Raw genomic sequence first — 21649 nt, 5'->3', positions numbered from 1 at the left:
ATTTAGCCTGGTTATTCTACTTTAAGTATTCCATTACTTAAACTCTTTGCGTAAAAAAAGAAGAAGTAGGTTTTCAAGTAAATACATTTAAAGAAAATAACATAAGCTCATTTTATAACCAAAAATGTAAGTTAAATAAATTTCCTTTGACAAATTATTGATTTGCTTTACGGGTCAATGATTAGGATTAACTATTCATTGTGGTACATTTATAAAAGGACTGCATTGTACATAAACCTCAGATATTGGAGATCAATAACTTCACAGGAAATGGCCAAACAGATTTGTTGTCATTGTATCAGTCAGTGCTATGTCAATATTTATCCCTGACAGCCTGAGGATTAGTATCGCGTGCTATGATTCCCTTCCACACAATTGAGCATGGCATTAGATTAACCGTTTCACCACTGATCTGATCTTCTTCGGCCTTGAGTTGTGGGGGGTCTGTGCCAGTTAAGACTGCTGTCCCACATACTGGTTTAACCTCTTAATATGACCCCACTTGCTTCAACCACAGTATACTATAGCTATGTGGATTGAGTGCCTTAAGTGAATGTATACTATATTCACAAATGCACTCAATCCACATAGCTATGCATCAATGCAGTTTATTTACCTTTAATTTCCACATGGCACTGCATTTTAGCCATCTGAACTTTAAGTAAAGAGGTTAACAAAAAATGTGTGTGCAACATGAAACCACAGTGGAAACTCAAATGAACATGTCAACAATTGCAGTTGTATTTCAAATGATCTAAATATAGAAACAACTTGTGTCATTTAGCCTACCAAATGAATTAAGGCCAAAGACTAGATCTGCATAATAAGATTAGTTTATATAGCAAACAAATCAAGCATTTTGATTATTTAATTTCACATAATAATTTACAATTGAACAGTTAGAATTTACCGTAAATATCTGTTGGAATTAAACATGTTTATATGCAAACATTGACTGATATGATTTGTTGAATGCATCTCTGATGCAATTGAGTGTCTTGTGTAGAAATTGTCAAATAATAAAAACATCAAGCACTAAGAAAAAACAAATACATTTGGCAAAAAATTTGAATTAATAAAAACATAAAATATTCCTAAATTCATCTAACATAATTTTGCTGGATATAAAAAAGTGTTTTCTTCATAAACTAAAGTTTATTCATACAGAAAGATATTGCATATTTGGACCATTAAAACTCAACAGTCATGGCTGGAAACGGATAAGACTTCATTTTTATATTTAAGCTTCCACATACCTATACTTACTCCCATTATCTGCACAAAAATACCTGCACCTACTTATGAAAAGTACATTGTTGAAAGTATTTCTTTGGATATGTTGCCGTAAAATAATATACCATTTATGGTTCCATCAGGTACTGTATTCTGCTCACCTTAACACACAATGTAAGCTGGTACAAAACAAATACAGTTTGGTTACCCATCTGTGAACCTGGGTTTGTGGCTGTATGATACTGCAAAGCAAAGAACAGTTTCTTAAATCTGATTCCATTTCTACTCCACAGTGACACTCACCTAGCTGACTGTCTGACATTTACTCTCAATACAGGTGCAGCAATGCCTTTTTGGGATTTGGCTGTGCTTGTTTACACGGAGTGTGGTCCTTCCTGCTTTTTGTTAAGTTAGGCATCAGGGTTTAAACGCTTTCCAATCAGGCGTTGGCTGTGGGGAGCTCCTTCCACAAACTGGAAGAAAAAGAAAGTAAGGATAAGGGTTGTGCAAAGTCTGCGTTATCGTCAGCCAGTGGGTTAGCATGTTCTTTTGACCTATGTGAATCAATTGTGTGTATTTTTGAGATAGACCGAGTGCACATCCGAGTCAGACAGAGATTCAGACATACACACACCTTAGTTACACCCCCCCACACAAAGACACACACACCTGCTCTTTGATGTAGCTTTTCCCACAGGGGACCAGCCCTCTGAGGGCCAATCCAACGATGAAGCACCATACCGACAGGCCAGCCTCAACTGCCGCCAAGAAGGCACAAGGGATCCACATGGCCAGGGTGGTGTCCTGAGAGACAGGAATGTAGAGGACAATGTAAGAAATAAATCTGCATCATTTATTCAACTGTGCAATACTCACATGCTTCTTTTGAATTTTACCCTTCAAATGTTGCAGCAATCAGACAAAGACAAACAATGCTAGACAGTGATGGGGACACATAAGGGGAATGTTTAGACTCACATAGATTCGTGTCGTATCAAACGGGCACCGGGCACTGACAGGTGACCGAGCGTTGATGGGCACCTCTGTGCCGTTGCAGCCAATCATCAAACCTGCACCATTGTTGGCCACAGTGATGCTAATGGCCAATAGGAGCCCAGTGCAGCATGCTGCAGACAGCAGGGCGTTCAGGAATGATGCGATTAGAAGTCCTATTTGCTGGAGAAATTAATCATACAAAAACAGGCCAGGCGGTGACTATTGAGCAGAGACAGAATGAATTATTGGAGTGATAATATCAGCAGTTGAAAACAAATTAAATTCTCACCAGTTTTAACACATGAAGATTCCTTGACACCACAATGGCAATAATCCCTGCCGCAATGCTCTAGAAGATTCAAACAACAAAATGATTGTTTCAGCCACAGAGTAGGGTTTATTAATTTATGTGCCACAAATAATAATCATGGCACCGAAGATGTGAGGCTGCATTATTCATTTGGATGTAAGGCTCAAACAAATAGAAAGAAACGAGTCAGTAAATGAGAGATAAAGGGAAAACAGTGCTGGTAAGATATATTGTGTTACTTGTCTTTATTGTCATGTCTGTACTACCTATAAAACATGTAATACCCTATGACTACATAATAGTGTTGAATACATTTCAAAGAAATTGGACATTAACACCCTCTCATCATAAACATCTGACAGTTTACCGTATACCTCATTGTGATGAAATCTGCCTTGGAGCAATGAGTAACTGGTTTGAAACACCAGCTCCTTTAAAACAGGCAAGTTCAGTCTTGATTGCCGAGAAAAAAAAACCAAAACTTTAAAGAGCTAACAGTGCAAATCACTTTGAGGTTTAATGCAGGTGAATACGTGTTAGTCCGATGCAGAGAGTACAGGAATTCAACAGTTCTTGATAACTCCCCAAATTCATGTTAAAAACTCAGATCAGGATTGCTTTTCTTTTAAAGGTTCTGCAAACCTTAAGCCTCTTGGCACATGCTGCAGATTTGACGTTGAAACAAAAGGATGAACGGCTTAAATAAGGACTTACCAGCAGGCCAGAGGTGACAGAGATGATGTTGGCGACAGTGTACTCAGTGGAGATGTGCTTGTCTGGTTTGGAAATGTGGCGGAGGACATTGCCATGGACAATAGCACCAAGAATGAAGTTAATATGGCCGACCAGGATGAGCGTTAATCCCTTCTTCATCAGCCTCCTTGGCCCTTTCTCCTTATCTGGATGACAGAAATATAAGCGATACAATACCTCCAATCATTATGAGATATAGATTACCATTAGCATGCAGCTTCAAAGCAACGGGAGTTTTAGTTCTGAGAGTTCATTCTCTGTATAGACACATAGAGTCTATGATATTGAAGGACTGATAGTGATTTTAAATATTGGATATCTTAAAAGTCTAATGACTATATATATATGACCATTCATTCTCTAATGTAACCCTAAATAACGATATGCATTTCTGTCTTTGATATAAAAAGGACATGCTTCCGAATGTACATTTCTTATTGTTATGATGCATCCATTTATGTGCCTACATTAATTAAATACACATGTGTACATGCAGTATATTTTTAATCGACATTATCAAAAAGACTTAAATGAATTATTAGACCAAGAAGCATGCAGATATAACACATCACAAACCTCACACTTGCATCAAGTTAAGACTTATGCTTTAACTTCATTTTATTATATTTTAAAGTATTTTTTAGTGATATAAGCAGCTTCAATTCCAGAGCAACACAATTATAAACCGTTTTCCCTTGAACATGAACAGCTCCTGCTAACGGACTGCTACCATTTGCATAGAAAGTCTCGCACTGACTGTGAGCCTTGTGAGTCACAGAGATGTGGGGAAGCAGAGGGCATAGGCCTACGTGATATTTAAAAAGCGTTTTAATTATTAGCCTCTTTCTTTTGTCAGTGTTTTTCACTGGTGACAGCTCCTTTCCTCGAAGTATAAACCAGAGTAATTATTGTTTAACGCGCACCAACACGTTACATGTGCAGTTTGAAAATCGAAACCATCCTCCTTCCTGCAGGCCTGCAGTCAGTGTACCGTGGAGGGAACATTCAGCGCCGGACAGACAAGCTTAGTGACGATGAAAGCGATATTTCTAGGTACGAATCATGATAGAAACACTCACCAAAAGTGCACATCTCTCCACCGTGTCTGGCCTTTCCCTTTGAAAAATATAATGACCGTTATTTTCAAGCAAAAACAATGGCTCAACAGAGAAGCAGAAACTCCACCGTGCCGCAGGCCACTTCCTGTATGACGTCAGGACTCACCTGTGAATTACCTGCAGCGTGCTAGACGCTGAGGGGCGCAACAGGCATGAATAATTTACCTCAAGCGACTTTATACTGACGTTTTCACAAACACTGATGGATCAACTATTCAGATATTCACCTTAAGTAAAAATACTCAAATTTAAGAGTTACACTAGCTTAACTCGTAGATTTTTACGCTTCCTTTTAAACAAATATATCTTTATGGAAACTTCAATTCAAGACATATGGGGGTTCATATTTTTTTCGGATAGTAAGGGGAAAAAATAAACTGAAGCTGTCAGACAAATGGATTAAAAACTACAGTATTTGCCTTTGAGATGTAGTGGAGTAGAGGTATTATTTAGCAAAAAGTAAAATACTAAAACACATACATTTTAAGTATATTTGGCAGGAATACTTGAGGACATACATAATTACATCCCACCATTATACATTGTCATAAGCAATCTTTTTAAATGAAAAATCTAATCACAGCAAAAATGATGAAGACATCTGTCTTTTGGACCATCTAAAAACATCAACGTTGAGCATTTCACACATTTATTTGAAATAACACATTGTCAGGATACACATCTCAGAAAGGACACAAACACATTTACTGACGCTTATGTCATATACAAAATAGAGGGATATACAAATATAACCAAAAGCTCACATCCTTGAGTGACAGGCTAAAGCTGCCCACCCTGTGCGATTATTTAATAACCAGTTTCAACACCACCATTCATTTGGGTGGGAAAGAGAGAGAGAGAGAGAGAGAGAGAGAGATAGAGAGAGGGATGAGAAAGAGAGAGGTGGAGGAAGAGATTCATAAAGCTGGTCTGGTGATCACATTGGTTGGTTTTTATCACTTCTCTGTAAAAGAAGCAATGCATTTACATTCTACTGGCTGACTTTAAAACATATCTTTGGAATATACAATCTTAGCAGTTCACAGATACACATTCAAATAGAGGAACAACTAAAGTAAACAATGCATTAAGATGAACCACACACGTTTGTATAGTAAAAATGCAGATTTGAGAACAATTTCCAGCCCAAATAAATGTTTTTAAAAAAGCAACATTGAGTGGAGATCAATGGATTAATATAATCTAATTGGTGAAGTGACTAATTTAACACTTTAGCTCAGCAACAGAGGAAAGCTCTGACTGAAAGTTAATACAGAAGCATTCAATTCAACTGGTAAAATGTATTCTCAATTGTACGTTTTAGCATCTTTTAGTATCGTTTCTTTGAGATAGTTATATTAAATTTGCATTCTTACTGCTGTTTAAGGTCCTGAATTGTATGGGCTTTGAGACACTAAAAGTACCTGTAGACCACAAAGAGTTCTGAGCCAAAATGTCACAGAAGGCCACAGGCAACTCCTGATCCAAATACAAGTCTCAACATGACATGTATGTACACTTTTGTTTTCACGTTAAGGAGCCACTGCACTCTGTGAAGGACAAGGTCGACCCACTTAGTCCCAGATTAACCAAATGGTGATAAAATGAAATCAATCAAGCGATAGAAAAAAAGAGAAGTGTACATTGGCTCAGACTAATGTGGTCTCTGTGTTAATCACAGTAAACAAAAAGGAATAAGAAAAAAGACATGCTATACAGTGTCTGTAACATAAATAAATCATGACGCTCTCACATAGTATGTATCAGGAAAAGGCGGGGTCCTCTTTTTTACAGCATATGGCAGCCGAGTTCAGTACACAAGTCTCACATGAATGAATTTTACAGGCAGAGTAGCATGTGTGAACCCAACAAGCAGCAAATGGTAAAATGATGAATAAAATAATAAAAACAAACAGAGAAAAGAGGACTTTAAGGCATGTGCGTAGGCCCAGCATAAGGCAAACAGTAGAGCAAAATATAAAAACAAACACTAACAGAAAATTCAGTAACACTGAGTTCACAGTACCTCAAAGTAACCATAATCCAGAGACCTGGCATCATGATGCCCACCCAAAATGTAATATCCAGCTGTGCGCATATACAATATGTTCTGTATCAAAGGCTTTTAAAAAACGTTTATCATGGGTATAGGTCAATTATTAAGTTATCTGAAAAGGTTGCATCTCTGCACATCCAGTTTTCAAACTCTTAAATATATTTAACCTGATAAGTGACATGTTGGTGAAAAAACACAACACAAAAGTCAAAGAGCAGGGAATGTTCATAAATCATAAGGCAAAAAAAAAGGGAGCAAAATGAGAGGGGGATTCACATGAAATGAGGAGGAAGAACAGCTTGGCCTACTTAGCAAAATATGTTTTTATCTCTAGGATAACTATATGTTTGAGATCATTAAAGTTTATAGGTACAACAGTAGTGAAAGGTGGAGTGACTCTAGTGAAAGTCTGAATTAGACTTGAGGGCGCTTTAGACCGTCTCATCCTAACACAAACAGGCAATTCGCTATGTAAACACCTCACAATAAAATACATCTGCGGCTTGAGGAAAGTGGTTTTAAATTTAAAGCTGTAAGTAATCTAGTCAGTACTGGCGTGATGAAGTGTCTTTTGCAGCATTAATGAGGTTCACCTTTTTAATTTAACAGCCAATGTAAAAGCTAACACATTCAGAATAAATCCACACATAGATTTAAATGGTTCTTAACTTTTACAGGTAAAATGTGAATTCAGTTCAGGTGTCTTCTTTGGAGTCACCTGGACTCTAAAATTTGCTTGACAGTATGGTAAAGGTTTTCTGTGCTTTAAGGAATTTAAATTCCCTGATGCAAAAGGAACACAACCCACCCTTTTGGTCACATTTTTCACCCAAGGCTTAGAAGAAGAAAAAAAATACAAAAAACCCTACTAAATATAATCACCATGTTGAGTAACCAAAGAGAAGATGCAACAGGGTTAAGAGAGTGTACTAATGAGAAGACAGGAATTTCGTTGAGGAAATTGTTGCTATTGAAGAGCTTGGCTGAATGATTCTTCTAGTAGAGAGGCTATTTTGTTTTGGTCCACCTGTGAAGAGAACACAAACATGTTCAACACTCCAGGACATTACAAATAACCGGTACACCAATATGTTAGAAAGTAGGGATATGGCCAATCGTTACATCAAAGATACAGACAGAGAAACATATGGAAGTTGGTCGAACAAATGAGACGTAAAATTAAAATATCAGAGAAAACCATTAAGAGGAATGAGTCATTAAGACCAACACCTACATATTCTCTCTCCCACAGTAATGAAGTGACTATATAACATCATTGGGGTAGGGGAGTGTGCACAGGAGTTTGTATGTAGCAGTAAATGTACATTAAGCTTTCAGAGGAGGCGTATATGTTAGAGGGCACCGTATGTAGGAGTCAGGGGTCACATCGCCTTATAAAATCCACATCATTTTCAGTTTGGTCCAGAAATAGCACGCTCACCCACACACATTTGCCTGCAGCTCTGCACTAGCAAACACACACGGATACTCACACACATTGATTGCAAATGTCTCTTTACCGCACAAAAGACTCACCTCACTGATTAAGCCCAGCTGCACCAACTCTTCAGCCATCTCCTGAACATTCTCATCTGAAACACACAGCAGCAGAGTTAACAGCAGTTCATGGACATGTAACATCCCTTGGATCATCATCTCTACCAGTCACACAACATCTCTTTGAATTATGCAAACACTATAACACACACTCCCACAGCTGAAAAAATCTCACTAAGGGTGAATACCACGTTCAGGAGATGTGGTCAAGGTGCTGCTTTGAAATTAATCGCACCCTAAAACATTCAAAACCATCAAACAGCAGCCTGTGAAGGCGCAACTCTTTCCATTTTATATTTCTGTGTATATCTGGCAAAGCAGAAATTGAGGGATGTCCAATAAAGATAAAAGGAGAGTCTAAAACGGGACTCATCTGGCAGGAAAATGAAAGAGCCGACGTGTTTCAACCAGCATCGTCTTCATTAGTGCACGATCTGTTAAAACACGTTAGCTTTTTTAATATTTCTCTTTAGCTTTGCTTATAAAGACTTAACTGAATGGACTGTCCTGAACCCCTTCTCCTTTCCTAAATGTTGGAGAATGTAAATATCTTCTGGCTGTAAAAGGTTTAATATCTTCGTATTGGTCTGAAGTTTCCAAATAAGCGCCGTATTTATCGCAAAACCTAATTTTCCTACAAATCATCACAAGTGTATCCCCCTTTTAAAATAGCCAGATAATCACGTAACACAGAGCTATTCTAACTAAATCAATACAAGGTTGCAGAAACATATTCTGTATTTGACTCGACTATAACATTAAGAAATGACCTTTAGAAACGAACCTGAGCTGACATTCCTGACATTAAAATGGAACCTGTGAGGTTTACTTTCTTCTGAAACTTAAACTTTATGAGCTTCTTTTCAGCCGCTGACCTGTTGGGGGTATTTTAATTGTATTTCAGTTACCACAATAATTGAGACATTCCTTTCCTGTGCCCAGCGATCAGAGGAGTCGTCATGGTCTGCTGATTTTTAATAACCTCGCTGTCAATTTACAACTATATCAGGAATGAGGCTGGGACAAGACAAACAAGTGGAGAAGATGGACCACCCAAGAAAGGAAAACACCCACCCACATATAAATGACAAAGGGATTGCTATTAGAGCTCAGTGAGAGGACTCCTTGCTTGTTGGCATCTTCTAGTCTGATTTGAAACCATCTAACAAAATGTGTTACTGTTTGGTTTCGAGGAAATACAGCTTCAGTTGTGAATAGGGTTCGATTCAAGTGTAGGAGAGCAAAGCAAAAGGCCAATGGGGTGAAATTCAAGTGGCTCAGTTAGCTAGTGACCCTGCAGAGTGTTACTTTGGACTTTGACGTGTGGATAAGTCAAGCTTTAAAGAACAACCCGATATCAGCAGGAGGGGCAGTTTACTGAGACAACAGGGCGTGTCCATAATGTGAAGCAACACATAATAGACTAATACCACGGTGTGCCAGTGGTATTAATGAGTGAGCGTGCAACAAAATACATATGATGTAAGAAAAATGAATTTGAGTGAATGTGTGTGAGTGAGAGACAGGGAGATGAAGGCCTGGGAAGAGATGGGCTGATCTTGACACAGGAGGTGACAGCTGTCAGCTGCAGCCCCTCACAGGCCAGGCATTCCCTGCACGCCTGCAACATTAAACATGCCTACCATACCTGAGTGTGTGTGTGCACATTGGATCACACTGCACACATTACTTGGACCATTGCAACAGTTGTGTTGTGGGTTTTTCTGGGGTTATAGTCTGCCTTTATGGCAGTAAGGACAATTTCAGAAAGCCTAAATGTCTGAATTACTTAAATAACTCAGTAACACATTCAAAATGTGTTGCCAAGGAAAGGTTTTACAGTGTAAAGAAACAGCTCTTCAACACCCTGTGCATTTCTGCTGCCGGCACCACTGTCCCAAGTACAAATGGGAAACCATTTTCTTTAACTACCACCAACAGAGGACATAAGGGGTTTTGTTTTCCAAAGTTACTTTTGTTGCTCCACTGCCCGTTGTTTAGGAGGGATAGGGATTGGAAAGACCTTACATTAACACTCTTTTGTAACTGGGAAAAGCTCCTGATAGCTAAAAGGGGGGGAAAAGGCGCAATCCTTCGAGCCGTAAATCGAGCCTTTCTTTTCCCTAGAGATCATACCAGGTGTTGGACAGAGTGGAAGCGAGACTTTTTAGGAACTAACCCCAACGCCGAGGGTGTCATTTTTCTGTAGTCATTGCATAGTGAAATCTTTATTTATTAATGGTAAGTTAAAGAAAAGTAACGTATGTACAAGTTTAAACATATTTCACACCCATTGAGATTTTAAAAACCTACCATGCCCTAAAAAATTCAATTTATAACAAATAACACATTTGTCCAAAATAGAGGCGCAGGGTTTTCATGACACATCAGCGACAGTTAGTCTCCCTGCCAGAAATAGTTGTGCATACTGTATTTTGTGACGCCATGTGCGTTTAAGGCTCTCTGGAATCTCACTCTCACTTTCCAACATGCCTCAGTGCACACATATGGAGAGGAAGTGTGTATTAAAACTGTGTGTGTGGGAAAATCTAAAGTGGACTTAGCTATGCAGCAATTCATATCTTTGTAATTCCATCTTTTTCCATCACCTAGAGTCAAATATAATTATAGCATTAACAATCAAATAAAAAACACATGCATCAAGTACCTCTCCGATTCCAGGAGGGAAATAATGTACCCACTCTTGTATTGCTATTTTACACAAATTCAGAAGTGCTTTTATGTGGACACACACTCACACACATGCTTGAAAGAAAGGCCTCTAATCCTCTTATCTCCCGCTAATCTCCCTCATGCACGACACGCCTTCCAACAATATCAACTGATCGCCTAATTGCAGGAGCCACTGTAATATTAACTGGGTGGAAATGTCAAAGGTCGTTTCAAAAGCTTGTTGATCAAAAGTATTCTCCCTTTTATGTTTAAGCACCCAATTGAGCACCTAAATTAAACCTCAGAGTTTAATTGAACCTCACGGTTTAATTTTGATGAAATAAAACTTCATTAAAAGAGGTCAGTCGACATTTTTGATGTAGGTGCACTATAATAAAATGTGTGTATTGAAGCTAACAGAGCGATTCAGAGGGAGTGTGTTATAGTAGAGGAGGACTTACGAGGTAACATGTCACAGCTTAGATGTCTATTCAGTTTATCATCCAGTTTCAGCAGCAGTGTTAGCTAAAAAAGAGAGGAATACCGCAACAGACACAGTTACTATAATGGTTATTATACTTCTGTATGGCTAGAAAAAAACAACAATACATGTTTGGAATAATATCATGTGGTTGGTCAATGAGGGAAACACATTTAGAGAAGAAGCTTTACAGAATAATACAGTTTTAATTGGTAAAACAATAAAATATCAACTTATAAATACTACTGCAGAGACTTACATGATACTTTGCTCCCTCCTCGACAGACTCAACGTTACACTGCATATGAATGACCTGCAGAAGAAGTTTGGGAGTGTGAATATGAATTTGGCAACTAATGTTGAGATTTCACCACAGCTGTTAACTCCAGAGGAAATACAGTTTACCTACAGTATGTACAGATTCTCCTGAAGTGACCTTGTTTTAGACTAACCTAAACCTTATCTTTTTCAGATACCTTCTTCCTGCTATAAGATGAACAATAAAGATGAACTCAAATGATCTTTATACCTTTTTTTTTCCCTACGTGAAAGACCATGGTAAAAACAGGACAGCTACTTATTTCTCCACATTATTTCCCCGCTCATCTTTATTGCAGTAGAGAAAACCATTAGAACCACATCAGGATTGTCACTTGTGAAATGTCACCATTGGGACTGTTCCTTCGTTTTGTAACATGCAATATAATCTCCTGTACGTACCCGCCGTGTCTCGAATTCTGTAGGTTCAGGGGTGGGGGATTTGACCAAGGGGATGACAACGGGAGATTTAACTGTCTCCCGTTGAGGCTGATGAGGAGAGGGCACCCCGAACGCCGTCATCGGATAAATACCGTTTCTGATCCAGAGAGAGGGAGGAAGGGAGAGAGAAACAAAGACAGGGAGAGGTGGAGAGGACATCATAGAAAAGGAGAATGAGAGAGGAGAGAGTAAAGGGGAGATGGAAAAAGAAAATGAAGAAAAACAAAACACAAACAATAAAAATAGACTTTGTTTTTCTTTCCTTATAATCAAAACTTTAAAAACCCTAAGTGAAAAATGTGTTCAGCAAAAAACGTGTCAATAACTTCAAAAATGTTTTGGATTTCCTCTTGATTTATGAACATTTTGGTGTACCTGTGGCCATGATTACATCTCAACAAAGAAAACACAGTAATGACAGTGGATACATATTATAATATTAGTACAAATACAAACATATTAAGAAGAAAAACGATCACGAGAAAGAAGTATTTTACATTTTAATAAACCTCAAAAAGTGTGAAAAGTGCAGGACTAGTGTAGGGTGCTGGACCAGATTCAGATTACATAGTATTTTGAAGGAGATGGCAGACGCACACTAGTCAGATGGTCCTATACTGCCCCCATGTGGCCAGATGGTGTTTTTCTTTGGGGCCTAAATAAATTGAGAGTACAACCAGCTTGTTCACACTGCTGCAGCTCTCTGCTGTGCTTCTTACCTCACATCCTCCAGGAATTTATCAAGCTCCAAAGCAGGAAACTGGGAAAGCCTACAGAAGAAAGAAATGACAGTATGAGGTCTTTACACCACAGGAACGTAAGAGAGTTATATAATGTTATAATCATTGAGGAATTACTGTGTCTTATATCATTTTTTCTTCATTCTATGCCCTTATATTAAAAAGGAAACATATGTTCCTTTAATAGACATATTGAGAATACAATCATTAATGCTGTTGACCCACTGATGATAGTGGACACTTACTTGAGCTGAATGTCTTCTTTCTTCTCGGCGATGACCAGGTTAGGGTCCAGGTTCTTGGTAATCTCCTCCAGGGCATTTTCAGGAATCATGTCTGGACAATAACAAACGTCCAAGAACTAATGAGACGATGCTGGTCGTTAAGATAAAGCCCTTTCGAATGATGCCTGATTCATTCTAAGTGGTAAGTTATATGACGATATTTGAAAGGCTGTGTGTCTTGTGAAAGTATAACCTACTTTGAGTTCAATTTGTATTTATGCTTTTTTAGATTGCCCAGTTTCTAAAGTGTGCTTCTGTTTGAAATAATGTTTTCGATTGTTGTTTTATGTCATGATGTATATGTTGGTCAAAAGTAAATTTTGGCACAACACCATCAAAAACAACCAATTTAAAAGATGCAAGTCCTGATTGTTCTCATAAGGTTTCACAACCTCAAACTATAGAGACTCTGGAAAAATCCAGCAAAAATTGTTTATCTTCTTAAAAATTATTTCGTCGTCACCAAACACAGTATTGTGGCTCAGAGCCTGCAGGATACTATATTCTCTCAATACTTTTTTAACCCCCCCTTTGTTGGAAACTCTAAGCAAACCCCTTTTCATTAACTACCCCCCAACCAATGCAACAACTGATTGGTTTAGTTATTATAGGTTAATCTGGATTACCTCTAGCAAGCAGTCATCATTGGCATCTTTTGTTTAACTTGCTCCTCAAACCAACCGAGACTTTTAACTCTCTTAAAGATTTTCTATGGGGTGTTTAAGATCACGTGGTGACTGAAGCTAGGCAGCAGTTTTAGAGCCTTAAAAGCTTGGTTACGAAGACTCCTGTAGTTGCCTTGGCGCTGGCTTTGGATATTGTCATGTAAAAACCTAAGGGCCACGCTTCTGTCCAAGTGCTTGTATACAATGGGGTTTCAAATACATTTAGACCAAAATTCAAACACCCCACACTCACTTAACACACAGGGGCATGGTCTTTCAGGGATAAAAACACCCTCCAACCTTGTTTCACCCCCAGCGTTCCAGTATGTATGGATGTGTTCTTTGGAGCAATCTGGCATTCCGTTCCCTGAATCCAAGACGCATCTGAAAACCACAAAATGGGCTATTTTTGGCTTTCATCTACCATATGACATGCCCCAATCTCACCTCTGGACACCAATGCCAACAGAGATTCAGACGGGTGATACATCAACGGCTTCAAGAGGGGGACAAGTGGAACGCAGGGTTTAGTCTGCTTATTTTACTGATGGTGTTGTTACTTTGGATTCCAGTACTTCTGAGGTCATTACTATGTTCTCTCTGTTGTATGTACTAAGAATTTGTACCACTCATTCTTGTGATATTTAAGGGTGAATTTTGCTGGAACCACCAGATGATCAAGAGCATAAGCAGTCAGATCCTTTATGATATCGAATTATTCAATCAAACAGTTTACCCACCATGTGGGTATCTTAAATAGATGACTATAAATGTAAGATTCAGGTTTCTCCAATTCGGGGATAGGTGCAAAGGTCCTACAATTTTGTTTGTGGTGTCTTGGAGCAACTTGGTTGGCCAGGGAGTATGGGGAGTTGGAAAGATGGACAGAGAGGTGTGGACAGGTGTCATATTTTTCTATACCGATTCCAAAATTTGGTTGCCATTAATTAACCAGGAAAACAAGGGAGGAAAATGATGAAAAAGGAGCTCTATAAAAAGAATTTACAGCATCAAATTTTCTGAGAAGCCTTATAATTCTTTTGAATATAATCGTGGGTCCAAAATGTTTTCTACAGAGTAATTGCACCATTAAGTTTTAAAAGCTCAAAGTGATTTGCAGGATATTTTTCTATTCTGTCTCTTCATAGTTGAGTATACCATATGGGTTTAAAAATCGCACAGGTCAATCTATCTTTTAAAGGTACAACTCCGATGGTCTACTTACTCTTGTATGCCCCACTGTATAATGGAATTTACTGCAACAGTCTCTTTAGTCATCCTAATTAGTTTAACATTGGCTCCAAATCTAACCCTTAAGAAACTTGGAACTAACCTGATTCATCATTGATGAGCTGTGTGGATGATGACGGTTGTAAGTGTGGTTGATGGAGGGTGGTGAATGAGTGGAGGTACTGAAGTAGTCAATAAGTAATGTAAGGTGTGTGTTTCATTATTCTTAGTATATGAATGTGACTAAATAAAGACTCACCGGAGCGTGATCTGAGTCAATTTTCCAAGCTGTAGCATCATCCCGAGCGTTATAGAGGGGTTTCAAACAGAGCAGCTATAACACATGCGTTCTGCTTGCTAACCGTAAAGGTTCTTTTCTTTCTTGGATACAGATTCCCAGCGAAACACTTCTCGGGTAAAGCTCTTCCAAAATTTTTTAAAAACAAAACATATAAAATGATCATTTACAACCTTGTTCTGTGCTCAAGCTTTCCCTTTTATACACAAAAATGGGATGAAGAATAAAAATGCTGAGACACCAAATAAAAAACAAAACCCAAAGCTCAATCATTGAATATTTGAATGACATTTTACAAATGAGACAGAAATGAAGTCAATAACATTCCTGTTGCATTGAGGTCAATAGGATGTATGTCAGGTCACGACTGGCGACTCTTCCCTGGCCGGTTCTCCTTGGTGTCGGCCCTCAGTACTTGTAATGGACGATATTAGCATGTGTCCAAATGAGACAGCGACAAGATACTGCTCTTCCACTGGATTTCCTAAAAACAGCAAACAAATATGAATACACACCGACACACACATGGGCATATTGTTTTAAGAAAGGGCTTATCAGGGTTATTCTACCATGTATCATAGGGCCCATCTCACCTCTAAGGCACACATGCCAAACGAGTAGATGTCCACTGCCGTGGTGATATCATCAACAGCTACAATGAGAAGGGAAGAGAAAGGAAGATAGATACACAGATATTATATTCTTATTTTATATTGTTTTTATCTTCTTGGAATTCCGTACTTTCTGATTTAAATTGATGATTGATTATTTTATTTCTGTTGTATTCATGATACTAAGAAATTGTACAAAACCATCTAATATGCTATGTTGATTTAAGGCGTAATTTTGTCTGAAACAAAACACTTTTCATGGATTTATTCAAGAGTCCTTTAATGCAGTCATATCCTTTAATGATATTTTTACTCACCATGTGGGTGTCAGTTAAAATAGAAATGAATATAAAGTGTAATTTTAGTCAGGTCTACCTCCATATTCTGGGGCATAGAAGTGCAAGTTCTTCTGTTCCTCAACACACGTCTTCACGTGGTTGTTGATGGTGTCTGGAGCAACTGCAGATGTGCCGGGAGGGAGAATATGGAGGAAGTAGGAAGGAGAACAGAGAGACGAGTGGACATGGAGTCATTGTACACACAATAATTGTTTTCTATCCATATTCCAAACACCTTTTGTTGACATCTATTTATTTATTTAACCTCGGAAGACCATCAACAAGGTAAGCAAAAAAATGATGTAAAACATGCTTGCAAAATGCTCTCAATAAAAACGACAATTTCTTACAGCATCATAAATGTGTTACATGAGAAAGGGCTTATATTGATTACTTTTGAAATATAATACTGGATCCAAAATGTTTTTGCCTATCAAAGCTAATGCACCAGCTGCTAAATGGTTTGGTTTATTTGAAGCTCATTTATTTGCAGGATACTTGCTGTTCTGAATCTGTCTCTTCATGGTTGATTCACACTTACTGTACGTGGATTTGGATAAAAGTGTCTGCCACAAGAAGTGCAATGTAATGATTGTTAAGTTACAAATCCCGATGAGTCTCTTACTCTTGTACATCCAACATAAGCGCTGTATAATAATGGAATTTCACTGAAATGTCTTTAAATCCATAATTCAGTATCATTGGACTCCACCACTCCCTAACCCTTAAGTGAAACTTGCGTAACGGTATACCTGATCCGATCTTGATGAGCCCGTTGTGTTGGATGAAGACGGTGTCACAGGTCAGGTTGCCATGGAGGATGGGAGGGTCACATGAGTGGAGGTAACTGAAGTCGAGAAAAAAAAACATCCACAAATACAGACTAAATTAGAAAGGGATTGTAGTGTTTTCATTATTCTTCAAGTCACTATATTGAATTGAATGACTAAAATAAGGCGAGACCAACCTGAGAGCAGACAGGATCTGAGTGCACCATCTCTTCCAAGCCTGTAGGACCATACATCTTATCAGAGCGCTTACTAGAGGGGTTTCAATATGGAGCAGCTATGACTCACATCATGCTGTTTGACTTTGCTTAAACCGGTGCAAAATGTGTTTTCAAATTCTTTCTTTCTTTTGGCATCAGGCAGATTGGTCCTAGCTTTGGAAAGCATACCTTATCAATCCTGATAAAGGGTGTCTTCACATAATATGTTGACTTTCATTTACCATTATTCTATAAAGGTGACATTACATAGAGCCACGTTTTACCTTTTCATTCATGGCTTTATGATTCTTCTTTGTCTTCTTTAGAAACTGCTTCAAGCTTCCTGATGACATATATTCAGTTATGAAAATCACCTGAAAGAGAGGAAGAAATGAGGGGAAGTGCATTGGGAGACATCTTTCAAATATAAACAAAAAAGATGCTCAAATCATTTGAATAATTTTTGGAAATGGAACATTTTACAAAATGAGACAGAAATAGGAGTCAATAACATTCCTATGTTGCCAATTTGAGGTCTACTATAGGATGTATTGTCAGGTCAGACTGGGACTCACCCTGGCCCGGTTCTCCTTGGTGTCGGCCCAGTACTTGTGAAACTTGACGATATTAGCATGTTCCAAATGGATCAGGTTATCAAATACTGCTTTCACTTTCTCCTAAAAACATAGCAAAAACAAAATATAGTGAAGTATAAATAATATGTCATATTGCTGCTTTTGCTTCGCCTGACCGATGGGTAATATGTCTGAAAGAACTATTTATGTAAACAAAGTACACATTTTCACAGTTTTACCTTCTGGCAGTTTTCCTATGAAGATCAAAGTTTGACAAACTGTGAAGTCACAATAGCAGTGATAATACAAATGAAACATACATGAATCGATTAGTCAAAAAAATATTTCTTTTAAGAAAAGTGCAAAATACTTCCTGGTTCAAGCTTCTGCAGCCCTGTACAACACAGCGCCAGAGATGATGTGACACTATCAACATGTGCATTTCCCGCTAACCTGGACACTCTGTACCTTCTTATAACAACAGGGCAAGAGGGTAGCATTTTTTAAATACTTTACACAAAAGGCAGGAATGTTTTCCTTGACTCTGTACTTGTTACAATTGTAGACGAGCCCATTCAATGCATCAGTATATTAGGGACTGTCCAAATGCATGATATAATGTCAATGTTACTTTACTGAAAATGCTTGACACTGGTTTTTCCACATTACAGACCACACTGCGACTTTACAACAACAACAGCAACGTGTTTGTATGTACTGTTGTGAAAAAGTTTTACCACCTTATTATTTTATACTTTTTTAGATCCTGCATTTGTGAATGAAGTACTAAGGCTAAAAATCTGTAATCAATAATCACTTTCCCACCACACCAGAGCAATAGTTTGAACCTTTTTATTCCTCAGCCTCACCTCCAGCAGCTTGAAGTTCTTCCTCTCTGAGATCATGACTTCATTCCACACTACCTCTACCCCTTCCTCTGTGTCCATCGCCAAGTAGGCAGCATCGATCCCTGGGACATTACGCTGGTTCACCTACATTAGAAGTGAAGAATAGCTTAGGGGACAATATATTTTAATACTGAAATGAAATACAAGACGCAGAAACAGTTGAATGGCAAACATTGTCTGCCATACTGTTCCTGTTTTAGCTGACATGATGAAGAAATACTTGTACCTCACATACCTACGGAATATTAAACAAAGCTTTAAAATAACTCCAGGTATGATTGAGTTTTGGAAATCTCCTTAACAGTATTCTTCACTAAAGACCAATTGATGAGGAGCAATCATTAATGTGCCGTATTAAATTCTCTAATATGATAATATGCAGTGTAGTGTTGACTTGATAATGCCTACTAATTCGGACTTATTTAGGGCTTCTGACCAATAAAATGAACAAGAAAATGATCCAATGATTATATTATAGATATTTGACTTTAATTTTTCTTTGATTTAGTGTGAAATTAATATATATACGTTTTTAAAATGATCTCCAAGCAGGTTGTTCTTTTTATGTAGAAAAGATTTTTTATTATTATTATTTTATTATACTTTATTAAAAATATCCCTGCCTCCATTGATCTAATAAACTAAGCTTCAGGATGTTGGTATAAACAGTAGACAAAAGTCCCTTTTGAATGTCGATGAATGCAGATAAATGTGATGTGTCATCTTTACAATCAATGATTGTGTTGAACGGGTAAAACTTTGTCCATAACTTCCACTTTAACCATCAGAGTAAAGCTGCCTGACCGCCCTTACCTCTTCTCTGCGTTTCTGCCAGCGGCCACATGGACTCTCCTCCAGGATTTCCGACTCATCTTCACTCTCATCCTCATCCTCTGTTGCCGTGGTGGGAGGGGGCTGTACGGGGGCCACAGGGGAAGAAACAGACGCTTCTACCTGTTGAATACTACTAGACATGTGTCCTGTTGTGACATTTGGCTGGTTTCCGTCAGTGCCCGGCGCTCCTGTCTCCTCTGCCTCTGACATCATGACACAACTTGAATGCTGGCAGGCTTTCCTTCCCTAAGCTCCCAGTCCTGGGCTGCAGCAAATGATAGGAAGCCTCTTCCTTGCTTTCTCCTCTCTCTGTTTGAGCCCGTCACACATCCATTTTCTTATCCGTTTTGGCTTAAACGAGGTAAAGCTCAAGGAGGGTGAGCTGTAAACAAATGACATACTTAGATTTGCTATCATTGGCCTATAACATTATAATAATATTTTCCATAGCTGGAAGAAGTAAGTTTAAATACATAGTTAAATCCCAGGTCAAATGTGCGCGAGAGGGTCTCGAGCATGTTTAAATGTTTGTTTTACTTGTTCAGTGTCTTAATATGTGTCCTTGTTTGATGTTGCAAGTGGAGGTGCTGTGATGCAAGAAAAAGATCAGACAGGATCTGACAATAAAGTATTATCGTAATTACCCAGATCTTGTACTTAAGTATAAGTAGAACTATCAGAGTGTAGAATACTGTGTTACAAGTATAGGTCCTGCAATACACATTTTACTCAAGTAAAAGTACAGAATTATTAGCATGAAAATATACTTGAAGTACTCAAAGTAAAATGACTCATTATGCAGATTGGCCTATTTCAGAATAATACTTATTTTATGTTTTGATTATAGGTATTGATCCATTAAGATGTTATCGAAGCTGGTAATGGTGCAGCTAATTGAAATACAGATAGATAGATAGATAGATAGATAGATAGATAGATAGATAGATATATTACTTTATTATAAGGTATAATTACCTTGTATAGTGCAGGTTAGCCTGTGAATTTTACACCAGGTGTAACTGTAAGTGTATGTGTTGATTAAATTTCCCGTCATTAATCCAAATCTGCAAAGTATCTAAAGGTATTAAGCAAATGTAGCAGAGTAAAAGTACAATATCTACCTCTGAGTTGTAGAGGGGTGGAAGTATAAAGTACCAGAAAATGTAAATACTCAAGTAAAGTACAAGTACCTCAAAATGAGGTAAGTACAGTACTTGAGTAATTCTACTCAGTTACTTTACACCATTGATATTTTCTAACGTACATTAGAGTTTTACCAACTAGCTTACCTAACTGAAAGGTTACGTTTATTGGTGACCTAGCTTAGGCTGAGAGGCAGAGACTTGCAGTTTAAAGGACATTAAACATTAGCTAGTGAAATCTGACAAGCTGTTGTAGCTAATTTAGCTTCAGAAGGCTCATGCTAATGTTCAACGCTAGCTAGGAGAAGTTCAGCCTGCCAGTTCTGTGCTAACTTTTACATCGGCTAACATGCTAATACAAGGTAAATAAACAAATAGCTAACACAAAGTTAAACAAAACTCACCGTAGAACAGAAAACTATCGTGGAGTTAATAGCCTTGGTTTACATACTGATGGAAAAACAGTAAAATCAGATGCCATAAGACAAAAATGCTAGCTTGTTCGTCACAAAATATGTTGTTGGGTTTCAAGTTCTCTTAGCAGAAGTGGGAGGGGCGGGGCAGCAGTTAAGGAGCGCTTGTTTGCGAGCAGAAAACCCGGTGGTGTAGCGTTACCACGAGCAGACCACCAACATAAGCAAAATAAATTAAGTTTGAATGATAAAATTACATTGAATATCAAGGGAAATTGTTCTCTTTACGAGTGCTATATTATTATTATTATTATTATTATTATTATTATTATTATTATTATTATTATATTCAACACATGCTTTTAAAGGTGTATCATAGTCTGTAGAGTCGCCCAAATAATCATATTTTAAAGCTTAACTTTAGCAACACAACGTATTAAACCACTATACAATTGTTTTGGTGCATTAAACAACTCCAGAGTGAAGAAATTTGAATAAAGTACGATTGATTGTCCTTTTTAAGTAGAGTTGCCGTCCAAGTGTTATTTTACTAAAATCAAGCGCTCTCGAGCACATTTTGGTTCGGATGTTGAACTGATCAAAGAGCGACCAAGATAATTAACGTCCATAATACTCTTTGGAGGTTGCAGTTCGCATAGGGGCCTACTGTTACATATATGTAAAGTA

At 38.0% G+C, this 21649-nt stretch overlaps 2 protein-coding genes across 2 annotated transcripts; both read right to left on the bottom strand.

The window, feature by feature from the left end:
• Positions 1-717: 717 nt before the first annotated feature.
• On the bottom strand, positions 718-4531 carry LOC134862670 (keratinocyte-associated protein 3). Its single transcript, XM_063880683.1, has 6 exons — positions 4372-4531; positions 3254-3438; positions 2519-2578; positions 2212-2409; positions 1903-2037; positions 718-1706 (listed from the first exon to the last, which is right to left on the bottom strand). The coding sequence occupies exons 1-6, from the start codon at positions 4382-4384 to the stop codon at positions 1644-1646; spliced, it is 654 nt and encodes a 217-aa protein (XP_063736753.1). The 5' UTR covers positions 4385-4531; the 3' UTR covers positions 718-1643.
• A 511-nt stretch (positions 4532-5042) lies between these two features.
• Positions 5043-21100, bottom strand: LOC134862867 (nuclear receptor-binding protein-like). The gene is made up of 17 exons (XM_063880969.1): positions 20954-21100; positions 19387-19789; positions 18535-18657; positions 17666-17767; positions 17375-17464; positions 17070-17110; positions 16855-16949; positions 16140-16223; positions 15747-15805; positions 14073-14121; positions 12922-13012; positions 12656-12706; positions 11898-12033; positions 11437-11490; positions 11158-11221; positions 8003-8058; positions 5043-7493 (listed from the first exon to the last, which is right to left on the bottom strand). Exons 2-17 carry the CDS (start codon positions 19618-19620, stop codon positions 7434-7436), a joined length of 1389 nt encoding a protein of 462 aa, XP_063737039.1. The 5' UTR covers positions 19621-19789; positions 20954-21100; the 3' UTR covers positions 5043-7433.
• Between the last annotated feature and the right edge of the window lie 549 nt (positions 21101-21649).

This window comes from Eleginops maclovinus, chromosome 4 (assembly GCF_036324505.1).
Source record: "Eleginops maclovinus isolate JMC-PN-2008 ecotype Puerto Natales chromosome 4, JC_Emac_rtc_rv5, whole genome shotgun sequence".
NCBI classification, from domain to species: domain Eukaryota; kingdom Metazoa; phylum Chordata; class Actinopteri; order Perciformes; family Eleginopidae; genus Eleginops; species Eleginops maclovinus.
The sequence above is the reverse complement of the archived record's forward strand: the minus strand, read 5'-3'. Positions and strand labels throughout refer to the sequence as shown.